Source organism: Leguminivora glycinivorella, chromosome 24 (assembly GCF_023078275.1).
Source record: "Leguminivora glycinivorella isolate SPB_JAAS2020 chromosome 24, LegGlyc_1.1, whole genome shotgun sequence".
Taxonomy (NCBI): domain Eukaryota; kingdom Metazoa; phylum Arthropoda; class Insecta; order Lepidoptera; family Tortricidae; genus Leguminivora; species Leguminivora glycinivorella.
This window is the reverse complement of record NC_062994.1, coordinates 5,123,619-5,143,608: the sequence shown is the minus strand read 5'-3', so window position 1 is coordinate 5,143,608 and position 19,990 is coordinate 5,123,619. Positions and strand designations below refer to the sequence as shown.

At 38.0% G+C, this 19,990-nt stretch overlaps 2 protein-coding genes across 2 annotated transcripts in view; one reads left to right on the top strand and one right to left on the bottom strand.

Moving 5' to 3' along the window:
* LOC125238630 (pro-neuropeptide Y-like) overlaps positions 1-19,990 on the bottom strand; it is a 139,999-nt gene that overhangs the window by 78,752 nt on the left and 41,257 nt on the right. The window lies entirely within an intron of this gene.
* LOC125238628 lies at positions 10,500-14,556 on the top strand. Its single transcript, XM_048145990.1, has 2 exons — positions 10,500-11,600; positions 14,122-14,556. The coding sequence occupies exons 1-2, from the start codon at positions 10,547-10,549 to the stop codon at positions 14,475-14,477; spliced, it is 1,410 nt and encodes a 469-aa protein (XP_048001947.1). The 5' UTR covers positions 10,500-10,546; the 3' UTR covers positions 14,478-14,556.

The window sequence follows — 19,990 nt, the reverse complement described above, 5'->3', positions numbered from 1 at the left end:
CGGTGGGTGCCTCGCGTACGCCCGCGGTCAAGCGCGAGTAGAGAGCATATTGTCAGATTGTAAATTATAACAAATTATCTGAGTTAAATTTTACGAAATAAATGCAAAACACACTGAAATAATTGTAAAACATAAATAAAATGCATTTTTCATACCGTATAATATATTTTATAGCTTAATAGTCAAATTTTTGATGTGCAATAAAAATCCTTGGCAGATTGAAACATCCCCTTTGCCTGAAGTATTGTACGGATTGTATTAATTTTTAAAACTAAATCCATTATTCCCTTGGGAATAAAATAGTACATTATGCTTCAGTACACGTAGACGTAATGATACCTTTAAACAGCAAATGTGATGAAAAATATACTAAGTAGTTAGTTAGGGGTAGTATTAAAATGTAGTTGGTTATTTTATATAGCTTTTAATAAAATTATGAAATGTTACCCAAAAGTTGGGCGGGCAGTGTCTCTCAAGGGATGATTGGTAACATTTACATTTCATTGAAATATTTCAGTAAACTGTTGTAGCTGTTTTTAGAAAACTAGTGTATTTAATTTCTTGTTATCGATAAGCAACACATTTGGAAAACTTTGGCACAATTAAAGATGTATTTTTCTTAAATAATTATGTTTTCCCCTCACTAAGTCGGAAACACGTGTTTTATAAAAGAATAAAAATTTAATATTACCATATTTTATTATGAACTAATAACAGCAAAATATTTTTAAAGTATACTTTTACGTAATCAGACGAAAACAACATTTTTTTTTTTATGTATAGATTTTATTAAAAACAAGATTACATACAACAATTTCTAATTTTTAAGTATGAGGCATAAAGTAAAACTAACTTAAAAATAAATGTGTAGGTACCTATATGTTTTATACATAGTGCATTACGATACAAGTGCAAAAAGAGGAATGTTCGAAACGAGTGGCGATAAACTAAAACATGACCCAAGTGAGTGTTTAAATCGACAAGAGTTACGAACGTGTATCACATATCACGTTTTTTCTACTCCCGTACTGTTATTCGTGAGTTACAAGGTCGTGCATAGAACTTTAAAACCCTACATAAAAGATGTCAGGACAAGACTATCTAGTCTATACCCTGAAAACATTTAGTAGCAGTAGCACGATATAGCTGTTACAGTTCAGTAAATACATTGCTACCAACTTAACAAACCAATTCGCAGAGTCGAGACTCCTTCGTTTTCTGCTGCGTTCATTGGCGACGCGTCGAATCGCATTCAAATGTATGAGAACTCGATTAAACTCGGCTCGATTCGTCTTAGTGGCCAGGCTTCAAAGAACCATACCATAGACAGTTTTATTTTCAAGTTTGCACTCAAACTGCATATTCAAAATGGTAGGCGGTCCACTAGATAACTAAAGATGACTGAAAGTAGGTATTTGTTGATTTATAATTTTCTTTCTACACATTACATACATATTAAACTCATTAAATCTATCAATTTATTCAATATTTATTATTCAAAATCATCATTTACTAGGTTTATTCATCATTTATGTAAATTCTACCAGCCAACTCAAGATGTCAAGTTAAAATTATAAAAAATTCGTTTATTTAATTCAATGATATAAAATGTAACATAAATTAAATCAATACAAAATAAATCAGGTAGGTCATACACTAAAACTAAAATATTCCTCCCTGGATCGTACCTGGCTCAAAAGTCCCCATTATTCCCGCTGCATTAGGTACCCCGCTGGACGGCAATGGAGACCTGTTGGATCAGATACGACCCAGAACGAGGATCGCAGCCCCTCTCCCGCAAACGACGCCCTAACTCTTTGTTAAAAGTTAAAATTTGTATGAAATTACTTTGCACTCTTGTGAATAAAATGCAATTTTGCTATCTGTTTTCGAATAGCAAAGTAAGCCTTTACCAGTTGGTGTGGTGAAAAATAATAATTTTAGTTTCATTTGGATACTCGATACGTTTTAGAGAAAAACCTCTATTTTGACATTTTTACTTAAGCTATTCTATAACTTAGTCTGCAGTTGTTATTATACTTATGATTGATTGACAGGTTTCAGGTGGCACCCTCGTCAACGAAATGCATAATACAATCACTTAACATTTTCAAATCTATAAAAGGTTAAGGGAACATACGTAGCCAAATGTACGATGATAATACAACAACATTTGTTCAGTGACTTTTAAAAATTATGAAGTCTTTAAATTTTTAATTTTTCATACAAAATAAATATTAGCATCAATGTACGCCATTATTGTTGTCATTGACGTTGTCTGTCACACTTTAGACTTAACAGAATTCGCAATACATTACCTCTTAGAAAAAACTTTCAAGGGTGATAAAAATCAAAATGCAAGTTATTTTTAAAAGTCGCCGAACAAATGTTGATCAGTATAAGGAGAATAGCCTAGAGTTCAATTCTTCGCCTTTGTTACAGGCCCCACTCTGTATTATTGAGTAAAAAAATTACTGATTATGAACGTCAACTTTGGTTGAGATTTTTTACTTGTTGGTGTGGTAAAAAAATACCTAATTACTTAAATTTTCGTAAAACACGAACTTATGTTGTAAGGTACCTTATTTATTCACTTCAAAAACATATCAGAAAGTTTCTTATAAAAAAAAATAACTTGATGTCCTTCCCTGCCTGGTTTAAATTATGATTTTGAATCATATTTTTTTATAAGCAATAATACATTATGAAAAAAAAACATTAACTTAATAAAAAACAAAATGCAGTATTATGTACAGCTTAAAAATAATTAACTTAAAATATATTTACAAATAAAAAATTGTCCCCAGTGTGCGTAGCCGAACGCCCAAACGCTTCACGATACGCTCACGATACGCACACAGGGGCCCATTTCTCAAAACTGAAAGTTACAATTACAAGCGGAAGTCTCTTTCCAACTTGTCACATAACAGTGACTTCCGCCTGTAACTGATAAAAGGAGTATAACTATTAAGTGAAACAGCGCTGGTTGTAATCGAACAATGTACATTTTCCCCTCACTAGCTCGGAAACACGTGTTTTGTCCTTTAATACCAGTGAGTAAAAACGCATTTTATTCACTAGTGAGTAAAGTAATTTGACCTTGAATAAAGTCAAATTAACTGCTTTAAAATTGATAAAAGTAGTTGAATCTAGTAATAAAGATGATTTACCACCTGTGAAACTACTGGAAGCAGTGATAAATGCAGTTTTTGCGTTGTAGTTTCCTCGCTATAGTGAGGGGAAAAGTTTTGTGTTACACTCGGGTGCAAATGTATTTTACTTCTCGTGTGTTAAAAAACTCGCAAGTTCAGGATTCTATTCTCGAACCACTTGCTTCGCTCGTGGTTCAACTATAGAATCCTTTCACTTGCTCGTTTTTCAATTCCACACTCGGCGTTAAAATACAACTTTGCCCCCTTGTATAACAAATAACTATTATTTGGCACAAAGGATATTTTAATACTCTTGCATTTTACTGCACACATGACCGTCATTTATGTCCCTGTTTTAACAAACAAAACGTACAGACCTGTTTACAATTATAATTACCAAATACCAAACACCTGAAATATTGCTCGACCGTTAACGTTCCGATGTCACCTCTGACTGACTAGTTCGGTCAATACTTCAGATGAAGGGATCAGTCACGTGACCCGTCACGTGACTAATCAGTACAGATACTTTTTACATTGCACTTAGCTTAGATAGACAAGAAAAACGTATTTATTCACTAAAACATTGTAAATCGTTTCGTTGTGTTTCGTTTCCTTTCAACCCCTTATTTGCCAAGAGTGCACTTTAGCAGTTTCATGTGCTCTGCCTACCCCTTTTTGGGGAACAGGCGTGATTGTATGTAGGTATGTATGTACATTGTAAATATAAAAATAGTATCCTAACACTTGTAACTTTCAGTTATAAGAAATGGGCCCCAAGTCTTCGTCGGTGGTAATGGTGCCCGGTAGGCTGGCAGCGTTGCCTTTTTAACCGACTTCAAAAAAGGAGGAGGTTCTCAATTCGACTGAATGTTTTTTAACCGACTTCAAAAAAGGAGGAGGTTCTCAATTCGACTGAATGTTTTTTTTTTTTTTGTATGTATGTTACTCGATATCTCCGAGAATCGTGGACCGATTTTCAAAAATTTTTTTTTGATCGAATGGGTATAACCCCGAGATGGTCCCATTGACACCAAGTCGGGGTCTGATAATGGGATCTTGGAGAAATCGAGGGAACTCTTCAAATGTTATAGGCACATGTAAGGTTTTTAGTGTATTTTTCAAAGGTACACCAGTATTTACGCCTGATGGTAATAATTTTATGTGGCTGAGCTGATGATGGAAGGTCAACTCCTCAACGGTTAGGAGTTAAAGGATAATTCTTTCACTACTGTACATATATTCGGACTGATACATATAATCGTTTCCGTTTCCATTTCACTCGTTAAAAAAAAATGTAACTTTTAACCTGCTGTGTATATACAGACCACCTAAAATATCTAAGCAAGACAAAATAATTGAATATTGTGGTGATATAAATATAAACTTATTAAATAAACTTAACAAATATGTCTCAGAATATGAAACTATAATGAGTGAATTTGGTTTGACTAAATGTATTAACTGTGTTACGCGCAAAGAAATCGTTTTAGACAAAGTTGTTGAATCTTGCATCGACCATATCTATATAAGAACATCTTTACCTATGATGACTCGTGTTTGCTCAGCCGTCATCGAACAAAAAATATCTGATCACTATTTCGTATCAGCTTTAGTGCAGTGGGAACGCGCACCGCCGGTGTCGGGCGGGCCCGGCGACCTCGCAAGTTCCGCGAAGCCGGGTCCGCGTGACAGCGGCGCCGCCGACAACACGGGTGGCTCAATTGGGAACTGGGTGGCTAGCCGAATGGCACAATCGCTCACGAAACGAAGCGCTAGTAGATATCTATCTCTATCGCGCTTGCGTATTGGCGCGACAGAGCCAGCGGCGTATCGCTTTCGTTTGGCGTCGGAGAAATGCCATTCGGCTACGGGGCCTGTTCGGCGAACGCTGAGCGGCGACGAGTCCTTGATAACCGTAAGGTCCGAGAATTGTTATTACAAACTAACTTTGATGCCATTATGTCATTAGATAGCCCAATTGAATTATATAATGCGCTAACGCAAATATTTACAAACATTTATGACGTATGCTATGTTAATAAAATAATAAAGCATAATCATAACAACAGAAATAATAAGCCATGGATGACTGATAATATTAAGAAAATGATAACTGAGAGGGATAGACTTTTTGATATATGGCACAATGAACCCAAAAACATGATGAAACGTATTAGTTATACGAGGTACAGAAATAAATGTAATAAAGTTATTAACAAATGTAAAAATATGTATGACAAAAACTCCTTTAGGCGGAGTACGTCATTTTCTTTACTAGTCACTTTCTGGTTAGGTCACGTTCTGAAGACGCCACTTTCTGTGGATGCCACGTTCTGAGGACGCCACTTTCTTAGAGTGTCACGTTCTGAGAATGTCACTTTCTTAGATTGCCATTTTCTGAGTTCGTCACTTTCTCAGTTCGCCACTTTCTGAGTTCGTCACTTTCTGAGTTCGCCACTTTCTGAGTTCGCCACTTTCTGACTTTGTCACGTTCTGGGTTCGTCACTTTATGAGTTTGCCGCTTTCTGACTTCGCCACTTTCTGACTTTGTCACGTTCTGGGTTCGTCACTTTATGAGTTTGCCGCTTTCTGACTTCGCCACTTTCTGACTTTGTCACTTTCTGATTTCGTCACTTTTAGGTACCTACAAGAAGTTTATTTTATTTTTCTTAAGGTTGCGTCAACCTTTTAGCTTGTACAGATTAGATGTTTAGAGCGGCGTGGCTTGGCTCGCTATATGTATGCGTAATAGACACGCACACTACTACGAGTACGTCGTGCGATCGCTTCCTAAATGTTACTAACTTAAAATATTACGCATTATTTTATTATCTTCACATATAATTCCAAATATCTTAGCAACTTTTTATAAATACCATAAAAGGTTGACGCAGTCTTAAAAAAATATAACCTAACCACAAAATTAAAATTTTGAAAAAACCCCCGACTGCGACATAGTAGACCGATTTTCATGAAACATGGCTAAGAACACTCCCGACTAACTCAGCTTTCAGACAAAAAAAACTAAATCTAAATCGGTTCATCCGTTCGGGAGCTACGATGCCACAGACAGACACACTCACAGACAGACAAACAGACAGACAGACAGACAGACAGACGGACGGACAGACAGACAGACAGACAGACAGACAGACAGACACGTCAAACTTATAACACCCCTCCGTTTTTGCGTCGGGGGTTAAAAATAAACTTCTTGTAGGTACCTAAAAGTGACGAAATCAGAAAGTGACAAAGTCAGAAAGTGGCGAAGTCAGAAAGAGGCAAACTCATAAAGTGACGAACCCAGAACGTGAGAAAGTCAGAAAGTGGCGAAATCCGAAAGTGGCAAACTCAGAAAGTGGCGAACTCGGAAAGTGACGAACTCAGAAAGTGGCAATCTAAGAAAGTGACATTCTCGGAACGTGACGCTCTCAGAAAGTGGCCTCCTTAGAACTTGACGTCCACAGAAAGTGGCGTCTTCAGAACGTGACCTAACCAGAAAGTGACTGGTAAAGAAAATGACTTACTCCGCCTAAAGGCAAAAACTGCATAATTGAATGTAATAAAAACATAAAGAAAATTTGGGAAAGGATTCACATATTAATGGGAAAAGACAAAAAAAGCTTGGATGATACTATACATACTAATATGCAAAGTTTAGGCGATGATCAGTACATATGTAATAAATTTGCTTCTACCTTTTCAGACGAAATAAAAGACATTAAACACCTGTGTAACGAAACCTGGCTCGAAAGAGATTCATATGTAAAAAATGCAGACATGTGTATGAGATGGCAGCCCGTAAAAAGTCATCAAGTGAGAAAAATAATTAATAACTGTAATGTAAATAAGTCACCTGGTAGCGACCTCATACGCATGTCTGACATAAAACTTGTTGCTAACAAAATAAGCCCAATCATTGCCAAATTAGTAAATTTATCAGTCAAACATCATACTTTCCCCCATAAACTTAAAGAAGCAATAGTTCGGCCCATATACAAAAAAGGTAGTCGCAAATCTTTCTCCAATTATAGACCAATCGCCATATTATCTAGTATCGACAAAATCATGGAAAAATGTGTAATAGACCAACTTAGCACCTACCTCAGTAAAAATAATATCTTAAATCCTTGCCAACATGGCTTTCAAAAGGGAAAAAGCACCACGACCTTACTTTCTAAATTTACAGACGATGTCAATAACTACCTAAATGATAAAAAAATTGTACTGGCCGTATTCTTTGACTTTAAAAAGGCGTTTGACACACTGGAACAGAACACCCTTTTGAATGCCATGTCCGAGTGTGGAGTGAGAGAGCCGCTGAACTCGTGGTTCCGCGACTACCTCACTTCGCGCACCTACAAAGTCAGGGTTGGGAACACCTTCAGTCACGAGTGTGCAGTCGAGTGTGGGGTTCCGCAGGGCTCAGGGTGTGGTCCAGTCTGCTACCTGATGCACGTCAACAGCTTGTGCGGGGTGCTGCAGTATTGCTCGGCATACATGTTTGCGGACGACCTCTGTGCTCTGCGCGCCGGCACTGATATTGAGGACACCATTCGACTTGTACAGCAAGACATAGACTCAGTCGTTAAGTGGTCCCATGACAATGGCATAGTTCTCAATGCTGACAAAACCAAACTACTACTTATACACTCTCCGTATCTACCTATCAACAATATTCCATTATGTTTATATGCCCACAGTTATCCTTGTTTTCACCAAAATATTATTAACTGTACATGTAGACCTATAGAACAAGTTAAATGTGTCACATACCTTGGAATGCAAATTGATGAACATTTATCCTGGTCGCTACATGTAAACTTTATTTATGATAAGCTCAGAGTTTTACTAGGTAAATTTTTTCATTTAAAATTCAGAGTGCCAACAGGCACTTTGCGGTGTCTTTACATGTCACTTGTAGATTCAATATTAAGTTATGCACTAGATAGCTACGGATTAACCACTAAGACCAACATAGATAAACTAGAAAACATTCAACTTAGATTTTTAAAACTATTAGTTAACAACAAAACCAAAGCCAAATGTAAAGGCAACTATAGATTACTTTTTAAAATATGCAAAATATTACCAGTCAGCCTTAAACATAAATACCTGCTTGCAGTCAATAACCATGGCTGTCTAGTGCAAAACGCTTCTAATATATCAGTAGATCCCATAGGCCATAGCTACTATACTAAAGCGGTGGCTACAGGTAAGCTATCCGTGCCCAGAATACATAACTACTTTGGAGACAGATCGCTAAAAAAGCGCATCCCATATCTGCTCAATAGCTTACCTGAAGCCATCCGAAGTGAAAAGCACCCTAATAAATTCAAAAACCAGTTAAAAAAGCACTACCTGAATACATTACCTTAATATAATTTGTTCTAATTTTGTTAAACTGTTATAATATGTGTCATGCTGTAAAAATGTTTATAAAGTAAATTATTAAGATTAAGTATTATACATATGAGAGACTGTTGTTCCTGCAGTCAAACTCTTTCCAGAGTTTTGCGGGGCAATATTGTAATTATGAGGTTACAGCCGTATTTAATAATAAATAATAATAAAAAATAATAAAAATATCACTAGGAACCACTAAAAATCAACAAATAAATAAACTTTTTAACAAAAAATAAAACCGCCTTCAAAAATAAGCGTGTTACAAAACACAGAGAAACTAAAAAGCCAAAAATAATAAACCTTTGAATTCAGATTTCTTATTGGATTGCAATAATCTAAACATCCAAATTATAAACAAATCAATTATTTTTGGAGTCGGGGCCAGCCTGCGTATGGATGGGTGGGGCAAACAGGACAGGCGACGGTCTGGTTTTGGATGTTTAGATTATTGCAATCCGATAAGAAATCTGAATTCAAAGGTTTATTATTTTTGGCTTTTTAGTTTCTCTGTGTTTTGTAACACGCTTATTTTTGAATGGCCAAGTTTAATCGCTGGTCAAAGTAGCTGCCAGCCCTCTGGTCACCAGACTCGTCAATCATAAATAAATGGGCCATTTTTTTTCAAAGTTGTTCACCCCACTTTTTTTGTAACATGGGTATTTTTTACGCGATTAATACTCAGAATCGCGAGGTCTTTCGATCCTGATAGGAGAAAAAAAATGTCCCAAGATTTCCATTTTTTCGAACCTTCCATTCCGTTACCGCCATACAAAATGTGTGAAAAATTGGTAACGGAATGGGAAAAAACCCTTGGGACACTTTTTTTCTCCTATTGGAATTGAAAGAGCTCGCGATTCTGAGTGGAATCCACATACAAATTTCCAAATCCAAAAAAAAAGTGGGGTGGACAACTTTGAAAAAAATGGCCCAAATACCTATTAAATAAATCGATAGATTTGATTTAGTTTGAGGTTTTACAGTTAGTATTTTTCTCGTGTTGCTGTGGTGAAAAACGTTGTGTTTACTGGGTGGTAAAATTTGTTTCATCTGCGTGCCTTGAAACCCTCGCCACGCCCAAGATTCACACTCGGAACCACCTGCTACGCTCGCGGTTCAATATTGGAATCTTTCGCTGGCTCGGGTATTGGCACTTCCGGTTGTACCACAACTTTGGCCCCTTGTAAAACAAATAACTATTTTCGAGCGTCCGTTTTGTGTCTGATAGCTAGCGGGGTTGTGGACTGTATTAACTACCTAATGTAAAATGATGAAGAAACGTATTAAAAACACTTATTTTAATTAAGTAATTTAAATTGATATTGGTAAACAAAACCAAACAAAACGTATACAGTGCGTAAACGTAATAAGGGCGATAAATGAAACCAGGCGTATAATTCAATATTGTTATCATTAATTAAGAGGTGTTTTTTGATTTACTCTTAATTTTCACCCCATAATGAATTTTTGAAAAAAATCTCAGCAGCAATGTACTGTAAACGTGGTTGCGATGACAATCAATGACAACTGTCAACGAGCGTTTAACGGGAGTGTGTTTGCATTACGTTGCGGGCCGAATTAATTTGTATGGATATAAAAAATATTTCAATTTTAAGTAAAAGTTATCTAATTACATTTTATACGTCCTATACTCACCACCGTTAAGAGGTTCGCCCGTATTAGGTTTACACCCTGTATAGTTCCGTGACATAAGGCAGACTGTAGTTACTATTCAAAGTCATATTTTAAACAATAAACAATACGAGTATAAAAGTGACATTATTTCAAACGTTTAAGGAGGTCGCGCACCAGCCAGTCGCCAACTGATAGACGCTTCTATCGCCAACAGCGTCTATCTTTGTTTTCTTAATGTAACCTTTGCCCTACACCTCTTTTATCTCTCGTCTGAATATAAACAGAACTCAACCCACATTGTCAGTATTCGAGTCAGGAATTTGTAACTAGAACGTCGTGTCGTTCGAGAAATCATGGGTGTCTTTACACCCTTCACCGTTTTCATAGTTCTACTGGCTTCTGCAGTCATCGGGAGCCCTGCACCTTCGCCGTCATCGATCGAGATTGTGCCTCATAAATTCAACAACACCACTGCTTTTACAAAAATAATACCCACTAAAGACATCACCATCCGTGACCCTGTTTACATCACGCCTGATGTCATGTTTGTTGGCAAATCTAATGGAGATATTTTAAGATGTCTGTACAATGAGCCAAGTGTCTGTGAGATGTTTTATTCCTACACCAGCTCTACACCTGTCACGGCAATGGCTGTTCATGGAGAGTATCTTTATGTATCGTTGTTAAGCGGAGGCATGTTGAGATGTAACTTACATGAGAAGAATTCTTGCACAAGCTTTAATAACGACAATCAGATCAATTCATTAGTCATATCGGGAGGATATATCCACGCGGGAATGAACGATGGACGAATGCTGAGATGCGAGCTCCATCTTCCACATAGCTGCAGGATGTTCAATAATTTCAACAGTGCTGTAACAGCATTAGCGGCTATTGAGAAGTACATTTATGCCGCGTTGGCCTCAAAAGCGATCTGGCGCTGTTCTATAAGTTCAGAGAACAGTTGTCGCTTGTTTGAAAGTGGCTCCGCTTTCGGCAGTGAACTTCAAGGACTGACGGCTACAAAAAAGTATGTTATTGGTGTTACGAGAGGTGGTACGCTCTTTAACTGTAGTAGTCACGGTGATCATTGCACGCCAAAATTAGTGCCCAACTCTGGCTACACGGATATGGCAGTTTTTCGTGGATCCCTTTACACGGTAGAATCTCATAACTTAAGGAAATGTGAATGGGGTTCTTTTAACTGTTCAGAGTACGATATTCATCAGGATGCTTATAGTATTGTTTTCGCCTACAAGACTTATAAAATGCAAGAGAGGTTCGCAAACGAAGGGAAGACCTGCTTGTCCAACTCTCGGTGTCCGCCTTTTATGACTTACTACAAAGTTAATGAAAGACCTATTCTGGAGGTGACTGTTGAAGATGGAAGACTGTATAATTCGCAAGGAGTCTTCTTCTTTTCCTGAGCCTATTTCCCATGTCTCTTGGGGTCGGCCCTCCTAGTCCTAAGACGCCATTCTGGGCGTTTTTGTGCAGTTTCGGGTTTCAAGTCCGTCGTCTTCATGTCCTTGGAAATGGTGCCCATCCAGGTCGTCGGTCGGCGACCTGGCCCTCTTTTTGGTTCTTCGATTTCCATGACGACCCTTGTCATGTGCTCTTTGTTTCGCCTCATGACATGACCGTACCACCGTAGGCGATTCTCCTGGAGTTTGTCAGTGATACACGCTACTTTAAATGTTCCCCTTATGTATTCGTTCCTGACTCTATCTTTGAGCGTTACCCCGCCAGACCACCTCAGCATCTTCATTTCTGTGACATGGAGTTTTTGTTCGTCAGATTTTCGCGTGGCCCAGCATTCGGATCCATACATTAAAGCCGGTCTTACTGCTCTCTTATATATGTTTCCTTTGACTTCTATAGGCATCTTCACGTCACAGAGAACTCCTGTTAAAGATCTCCACTTTAACCAAGCAGTCGTTTTGCGGTTTTCTATATCTTTGTCAATAGAGGCTGTAGATGTTAGGACAGATCCTAGATACTTAAAGTGATCAACTTGCTTTAGTGGAGTGTGGTCAAGGTGTGGTTGCTGCATCGCGTTGGTAGGTTTTACTTTTCCCGAAAAGTTGCAGTACATATATTCAGTTTTGCTTCGGCTTACTCGTAGCCCTCTGCGCTCCAGTGCTGTGCACCATGCTGTTAAGTCAGTTTGAATTTCTGGCAATGTTTCCGCTATCAGAACTATGTCATCAGCATATAAAAGAGACCAGGGAGCAGGTTTTTGGAGGTCCTCAGTGACATAGTTCATGACTATGTTAAAGAGGAGCGGGCTAAGAGTAGAACCTTGATGGACCCCGACATTCACTTCAAATTCCGTGCCAGTTCCAGCAGGGCAGAGAATTCTGGTCCTGATACTGTAGTACATGTCCTTGAGAATTCTGATGTAGTTTTCAGGAACTAGTTGTGCTCGTAATGCTTGCCATATTAGCTCCCTTGGGACACGATCGAACGCCTTTTCGAGATCTATAAAGACTAGATGGAGGTCCTTTTTTAGCCCCTTGTATTTTTCAAGAAGAATTCGAACAGTATGGATAGCGTCTATCGTGCCTACTCCGCTGGTGAAGCCGCATTGATTTGGTGTAACTGTAGTCAGTTTTAATAATCGTCTAGCAATTACGCTCTCCCAGATTTTTAACACATGTGAGGTTAGTTTAATAGCACGATAATTTCCACATTCAGCCACATCCCCCTTACCCTTATAGAACGGAACCAGATTACTTTGTCTCCAGCCATCAGGCATTCTTCCGTGAGTAAGCACAAGATTGAAAAGATTAGTTAACCATGACAAACCTGCGCTTCCAGTCATTTTTAGGAGGTCTGATGGTATTTCGTCAGGGCCCGTTGCTTTTCCATTTTTCATTTTAGTAAGAGCAGCTTTGACTTCTTCTTGTGTTATTGAGTCTATTGGGCCATGTACTAAAGGCAAGCTTGGCATAGGTTCTTGTGGGAACTCTTCGTTCAATAAGTTGTTGTAGTATTCGTGCCATCGGTCGTTTATATCATTATCGGAGGTCAGCAGTGCTCCTGTAGAGTCTTTTATATATTTGTTATGTTTAATATCTTTACTTTGTTTGTTCCTAAGTTTAGCAATTTGAAATATTTCTTTATCTGAACCTGCTTTTTCCAATTTGATGTACTCGTTCTCTTTAGCTGCAGCTTGTGAGCATGCGACCATCCTTTTGGCAAGTTTCTTAGCTTCAATATATCTTTGGTGGTCAGACTCGTCTTTTGAAGCTTGCCATTTCTTAAAACACAACTTTTTCTCCTGTAAGAACGACTTTACATCCTCGTTCCACCAGTTGGGATCTTTATTTGGCTTCAGTTTACCCGTACTAGTACCAAGTACCTCTTTGGCTGCGTTTGTTATGTGACTTTGGAAGTCGTTCCATGCAGTGTTGACATCTTTTCCTGCTGTGACATGAGTATCTAGGAAGTCTGCTATGTTTGATGCCAGGGTTCTTCCTTGAGGTTTCTGAAGATTATACCACTTTATTCTTGGTGTAGCTTTCTTTCTGTAGTTGGTGTTCCATGGCGGCATATTCAGACACGCTACTAATAGTCGATGTTGTGTAGTGAGGGGCTCACCTGGTATAATCTTACAATCTTTGAAGTACTTCTGAATGGTGTTATTACATAGGACGTAGTCGATTTGGGAAGCATTTGCGCCACTCTTATAGGTGATCAAATGCTCATCTTTTTTCTTAAAGTATGTGTTTATTATTGGCATATTGAAAATAGTTGCCATTTCCATAATATCCTGCCCTTGTGCATTCGGAATGCCGTATCCGTAGTTTCCATGGATTTTGCACCCTGACGGGGCCTGGCTGCCTACATGGCCGTTTAAATCCCCCGCCATAATCGTGTTTTCAGTGGTAGGTATACTCTGAAGGATGTCCTGATAATTCGCAAGGAGTGTTGGTGGATACGAGAGAAGCTGATGTGGGGCAATCGGGGCGAGCGGCGATCTTCGCGATGGGAGCAGACGGTCAAATCTTACTGTCGAATGTGCACAACACGGTTCTGCAGACGTCTAGCCTGTTCGCTGGTGCGCCTGTGGCTGCTGCAGGCGAGATGGTGGTCGAAGAGGGCGTTATAAAGAGCATCAGGGCGTGCTCCGACCAGTATCGGCCCGATGTGGACCTGAATGATCAGGTCCTCGAAGTCTTAAACTGGAAAGGGTACACGGATAGGGTTGAGTCATTCCCGTGCTACAGGTACGAAGATGGCCAGATTAATGTGGAAGAAAACACAGTTGGGGATCAATAGATGTTTTCTTCAATACTAGATGACCTTTATTTCGACGGGTCCTATAAAGTGGGAAGATAATAAATATTTTTTTCGTGTATGTTTAATTTTTTTTATTTTGCGTGTGTTCATTATAGTATGTTATTTTATGAAACGCGATTAAAGGAAGTTAAAAAAGGCGAGTGGCGTTGGTAACAATTTGAGGCGAAGCTGAAATTTGTTAATAAAGACGCTACGAATATTTTTTGACTCAGTTAAACACCGTTGCATGCAATACTTCTTCTACGCTTTGACATGGTTACAGAGCCAAACAATGCTTACGATGTACGCGACCTTCGGTAAGTCGCAGGTCCTTACGCTGAGCTACCAGCGCTTCTTATGTTCTTGCACGGAATTGACGGAATGTAACTAACAACAAGGAAAACATCGTGAGGAAACCTGCATTCAAAGATATATACATACATCTTTGAATGCAGGTTTCCTCAAGCTGTGAAATGTGAAGTCCCCAATCCGCATCGGGCTAGCGTCGGGACTTTAGCCCGAGGTCTCTCATACTTGAGACGAGACCTGCAGAGTTAGCACATGATTGCCGCGAGAGTATGTCGCCGCGAGATAAACTACCCATCCTTATGTCATTGATATAGTATGAATTTTCTGAGATGCACTTTTCGGTTTTGCCCTAATCTGTTAAACAAAGGCCTTTGTTTCTATTATTCGCCGCGGTTAGCTCCCGTTTCCACAGCACGTGCTAAAGTCTCAGTGTAGTTAAAAAGCAACTATCATGATAGCAATTAAGGTTCAAATTAATTGATAGAAGAAGACGTGTGATCTATATTAATTGTAATAGATAAGATAGATAAGATAAGATAAGATAAGATACATTTATTGATAAAAATTAACATTTTTTACACGTCAGAATATTTCAATTATTAAATTATAGTTACAACTATCATCTTAATTAACAATTTTATTATATCATTCTAATATTCAAAAATCTTATTTATTTACATTTTATAAATGTAGGTAGGTATAAAATTTAATTTGTTACATAGGCAGGTCTTATTAACATAAAGAAATTACTTTATAATTAATTATACATATCATCGATCCCTGAATAAAAATTCATTCACAGTAATCACAGTGTAGCAACTTAAGTCAATTAACATTGCTATCAATTTACTATATAAAATAGGTACTTATATATTTTGTAAGTTTGCATGCACTTAGAATATATATAGCACAAAATATATAGGTACTTATATATTTTGTAAGTTTGCATGCACTTAGAATATATATAGCACAAAATATATAGGTACTTATATATTTTGTAAGTTTGCATGCACTTAGTATTTATTTTTTCAGCCGCTGTTATCTGGTAAAATCACGCATTGTAGCTGACTTCCACGATACAGGCTTAACCTAGTGTGGGGGACATCGATTAATTGCATACTGTATTTTAAACAAATTCTCTTGGTTAATAAAATATTTTTACTTTTTTTATCTATCTCGCGGCGGCATACTCTCTCGGTAATCATGTGCTAGGCCTACTGTGCTGTGGGACGTATTTTTTTTTAATCTAGCCTATAATGGTGTCCCACTGCTGGGCAAAGGCCCCTTAACCTCCATGACTCCCGGTTTAGTGCCTCTTCCGGCCAGTTGGTGAGGAAGGTGTCTAGGTCATCCCTCCATCTTCTTCTGGGCCTGCCGCGTCCGCGCTCTATTTGTGGCATCCACTTGGACGTATACACCGTTTTTTTTTTGTTTTCCGTTAAATTCTGTCGTTAGGTTCGTTATTAGGAACCAACCACCTTGTATACCTTTTAGTTAAATTCGCAAATTTTTTTTTCATCGTTTTCATACATAATAAATATTTTCATCACACCCGCACTTTAAATGTGCTATTGCACGCAGGCGGAGCGTAAGTTATAGAAAAATCGTTCTCCCAAGGGAATAATGAAATTTCTTGTACCGTACTTAACTGTTTTACATCTATTTACATATTTTTTTTTACATTGCGAGTGTGATGAAAAATATTGTGTGTAACTCGGGGAGTATGAATATTACTAACTCGAGTCTTTAAATACCGGAGCGATTTAACTTACTCTCGTTAGTAATATTCAACTTCCTCCCCTTGTTGCACAATGTACTATTTAATTAGTGTGAGAGACAATTAAAAATAATATTCAAGTTAGTGTCAAGTGATTGACGGCACATGTCAAAACAAATAACATTGGGAAGTGGTAAAGGCTGTCAGACACGTGTTCAGTAATGATTTTTATTTTTTTAATAACTCGACAACCGTAAGAGTTAAGACGCTAGTTTCTCAGATAAATTAATTGTATTTAGTCTAAAGAACCATCCCTTAAAAACGGGATTCAATAAAAACAGGGTATATTATAGGCTCAATTATTATTATTTAACAACCATCTGATCTGTCACAGTAACCAACTGACCATAGCTTCTCAAGCTAAACTTGAACAGATTTTTTCTCATGATTAAAAAACCCACTGACCGGATCTCAAAACATCTACAGTTTCCTCCCTATGTTGTGAAAATATGGGCCCTGTACAATAACACGAGTGGCAAGCTCACGCGTTTGCGGTAGGGTGGCCATGGGTGATGTTTTTGTGGGACAAGTGCCGTTTTGCCGTCAAACCGTAGTAGTTAGCGTTGGCCGAAACCAAAGAGGATCGAGTATTATAAGTAGAGAGTTACTGCCAAAGTAAAATGTGTAATCACAGTACATAGACTGCCATCTCTCGACACAAGCTTAAAATTTTTGAACCTCAGTTTTGTCAATTTGGCCCATATTGATAGCTTGATATGTGTTAAAATGTCAACTATAAATACTAGCTAACCGTTCCCCAAAGATGTAACGCCATCTAGGCCACCGTACCTTTTTCTCTATTACTTTGAGGTACGTTTTGTCATATGTCTTTGGCCGAAACTCGACATTTTTAAAGATATAGGTATATATATATATAAATCAGCCTTAAGAATTTAAGGAAAGTTAGTGATTAAAAAAAATCCTTATAGCAAAAAAACTAGGCTGAACTAGGTAATTTGCAGACATTAAACGTCGATACGAACTCTACATTATCCCAAAGTTTCATCCTTGACAAAATGAGGAAGGTCTGGCGGCTCTAGGTTCTTATTCCAAAAGTCCGTCATTAACCTACCAAGATTGTTCCTATTATGTTTATTAGGACTATGTAAGTAAATATTCGTTACCATAAAATACTGTGTCACTAAAATTAAAGTAACTATAAAATTAATGGAATAATATTTCTCCGCCAGTGAGAAACGCTCCGTCACTTAATTCATTTAAAAACAAGTTAAAACGTCATCTGCTCACTCTTCAACTTTCTTACTCCTAGTCGCCTGTGTCTATTTGTTTATTTTTGATTTAAAGTTTTAATTGTGACTCATTTACCTCTCTTCCCACACCCCAGTTTACCTGTGTAATACATACAATCATACAATCACGCCTGTATCCCATAAAGGGGTAGGCAGAACACATGAAACTACTAAAGCTTCAGTGCCACTCTTGGCAAATAAGGGGTTGAAAGAAAACGAAACTGTGACATTGCAGTGACAGGTTGCCAGCCTCTCGCCTACGCCACAATTTAACCCATATCCCATACCTGTGTAATAATATTTCAATATTCTAATTTTGTCTCATGCCAGTCAATATTTTTAAATTAATGTCTTTTCTGTCTGTATTTTTTTTTGTTAACTATTCGAATGGTACTGTGAAATCATACTTTAATATGTTATTTTTATTTCTTATCATATAAGTTAAGGGTCCACTAAAAATCAGCGTCGTGGCACTATGTGCTCCAACACAGTCATGCTAAGTAGCATCCTTTCGGAACAACAATCTGTACATTTAGCACTTCAGCAACTGCCAAGATGTAACGTGTTTTTTTTTATAACAGTATATAATATTCTTTATTGTATACATATAAATATAGATGTAGGTACATAATTATGGGAAAAGTTTCAGTAGGTATAAAGAGACAGGTGCGAAAATCCAATATTGCTCTGAACACTAATCTGGAACGTTAAATTAACATGATTGTTGAGAAGATTCGGAATCCGTCTCTATTATAGTACAGGATCCCTGCTCCGTCCTCACATTCGAAGGCCCTTATAAGTCTCCGGGTGCCTCTCACTCTTATTGAGACTGCTTGAATAAGGGAAATTTGGACTTTTACCTTCAACCAAAACATAATTTGTGAATATGGTTTTCCCCACATCGTATTTAATTTTGATGCTGTTCTTTTCAGGAAACTGTTATATTCGGTCCCAATGGCCCCATCACATGAGATGATTAATGGTGTAAACGAAGCTCTTAGATCTTCTGTAGCTCGGTCGTATTTTAAATGTTTTTCTCGGCTGTGTCTCTGTGATGTTTTTTGCCAGGTGAGGTTGCTGTAAGAGGAAGCGTCAGCATTAACTATGCGAACGTCGAAGAACGCTTTCCTTGCAGGTTCCCAGACACTGTTCAATAACAGGGTGGCTAGCCGAATGGCACAATCGCTCACGAAACGCTCACGAAACGAAGCGCTAGTACATATCTATCTCTATCGCGCTTGCGTATTGGCGCGACAGAGCCAGCGGCGTATCGCTTTCGTTTGGCGTCGGAGAAATGCCATTCGGCTACGGGGCCTGATCACCTATAAGGGCTGGCTGTGTAGCATTTGCATCACGCATTAAAGGCTCTATTGTACCAGTACCCCAGGCTAATTCAGCCCAATTTTTACAATCATCTCGGTGTTGGTCGTGGCCTTGTTTGACTAAACCTCCTTTTTTACAATTTAAGGCATGATTTAAGTTGAAGTCATTTTCACCGCAGCCATCGCATACTTGAGGAAGGTGCCCAGGTTCGCGTGCGTAGCGGATGGCAAGGGCATCTCTAAATTGCGTGGATGTGAGGTCTGTATTGTTTGCTGTGGTGGGAATGATTGACAGCCATTGGGATGAGTTTGATTCGACTATTCTTTGGACGCATCTTTGCAATTTATATGGTAGATTGGTTATAATTTCTTTGCTAGTTTGACTGTCTTTCAGATGCCTTGTCAGTTTGCAAATTCTCATGGTTTCTGCTGCATGGATTTGATGGGCAATTAGGTCCAGGTTTTCTGTATTTTTGATTGCATTAATTAATATCTTGTTTGATTCGATGGACGACTTGTAACATTCACTGTTTTTTGATGGATTGTTGATACCGAGATCGCCCCATTTCACTGGTAGAGTAAACAGTTCTTCTTCAAAAGATGTGATTTCTCTGTCAAGAATAGAAGGTATTAATGTTGACATAATAGTTTCGTTTAGGGTATGGAATTCTTCGTCGGTTTTATCCATCACAGTTTGTAAATATCTCCATTCGCACTGAAGTGATTTTGTAAAGGCTGTATAATACTAGTTGTGGGTGGGATTTGCTAGCTTTTGATAGTAACTTTATGCACTTGGTCCAATCAGTTACTTTTTCTTTAATAAATTGTTTTTGTCCATTTTCATTTCCAATGACA

Coding starts and splice junctions, on each gene's coding strand:
- LOC125238628 (XM_048145990.1), top strand. CDS start 10,547: ATGGGTGTCTTTACACCCTTCACCGTTTTCATAGTTCTACTGGCTTCT. Junction 11,601..14,121: donor AAGACTGTATAATTCGCAAG/GAGTCTTCTTCT, acceptor ATAATTCGCAAG/GAGTGTTGGTGGATACGAGA.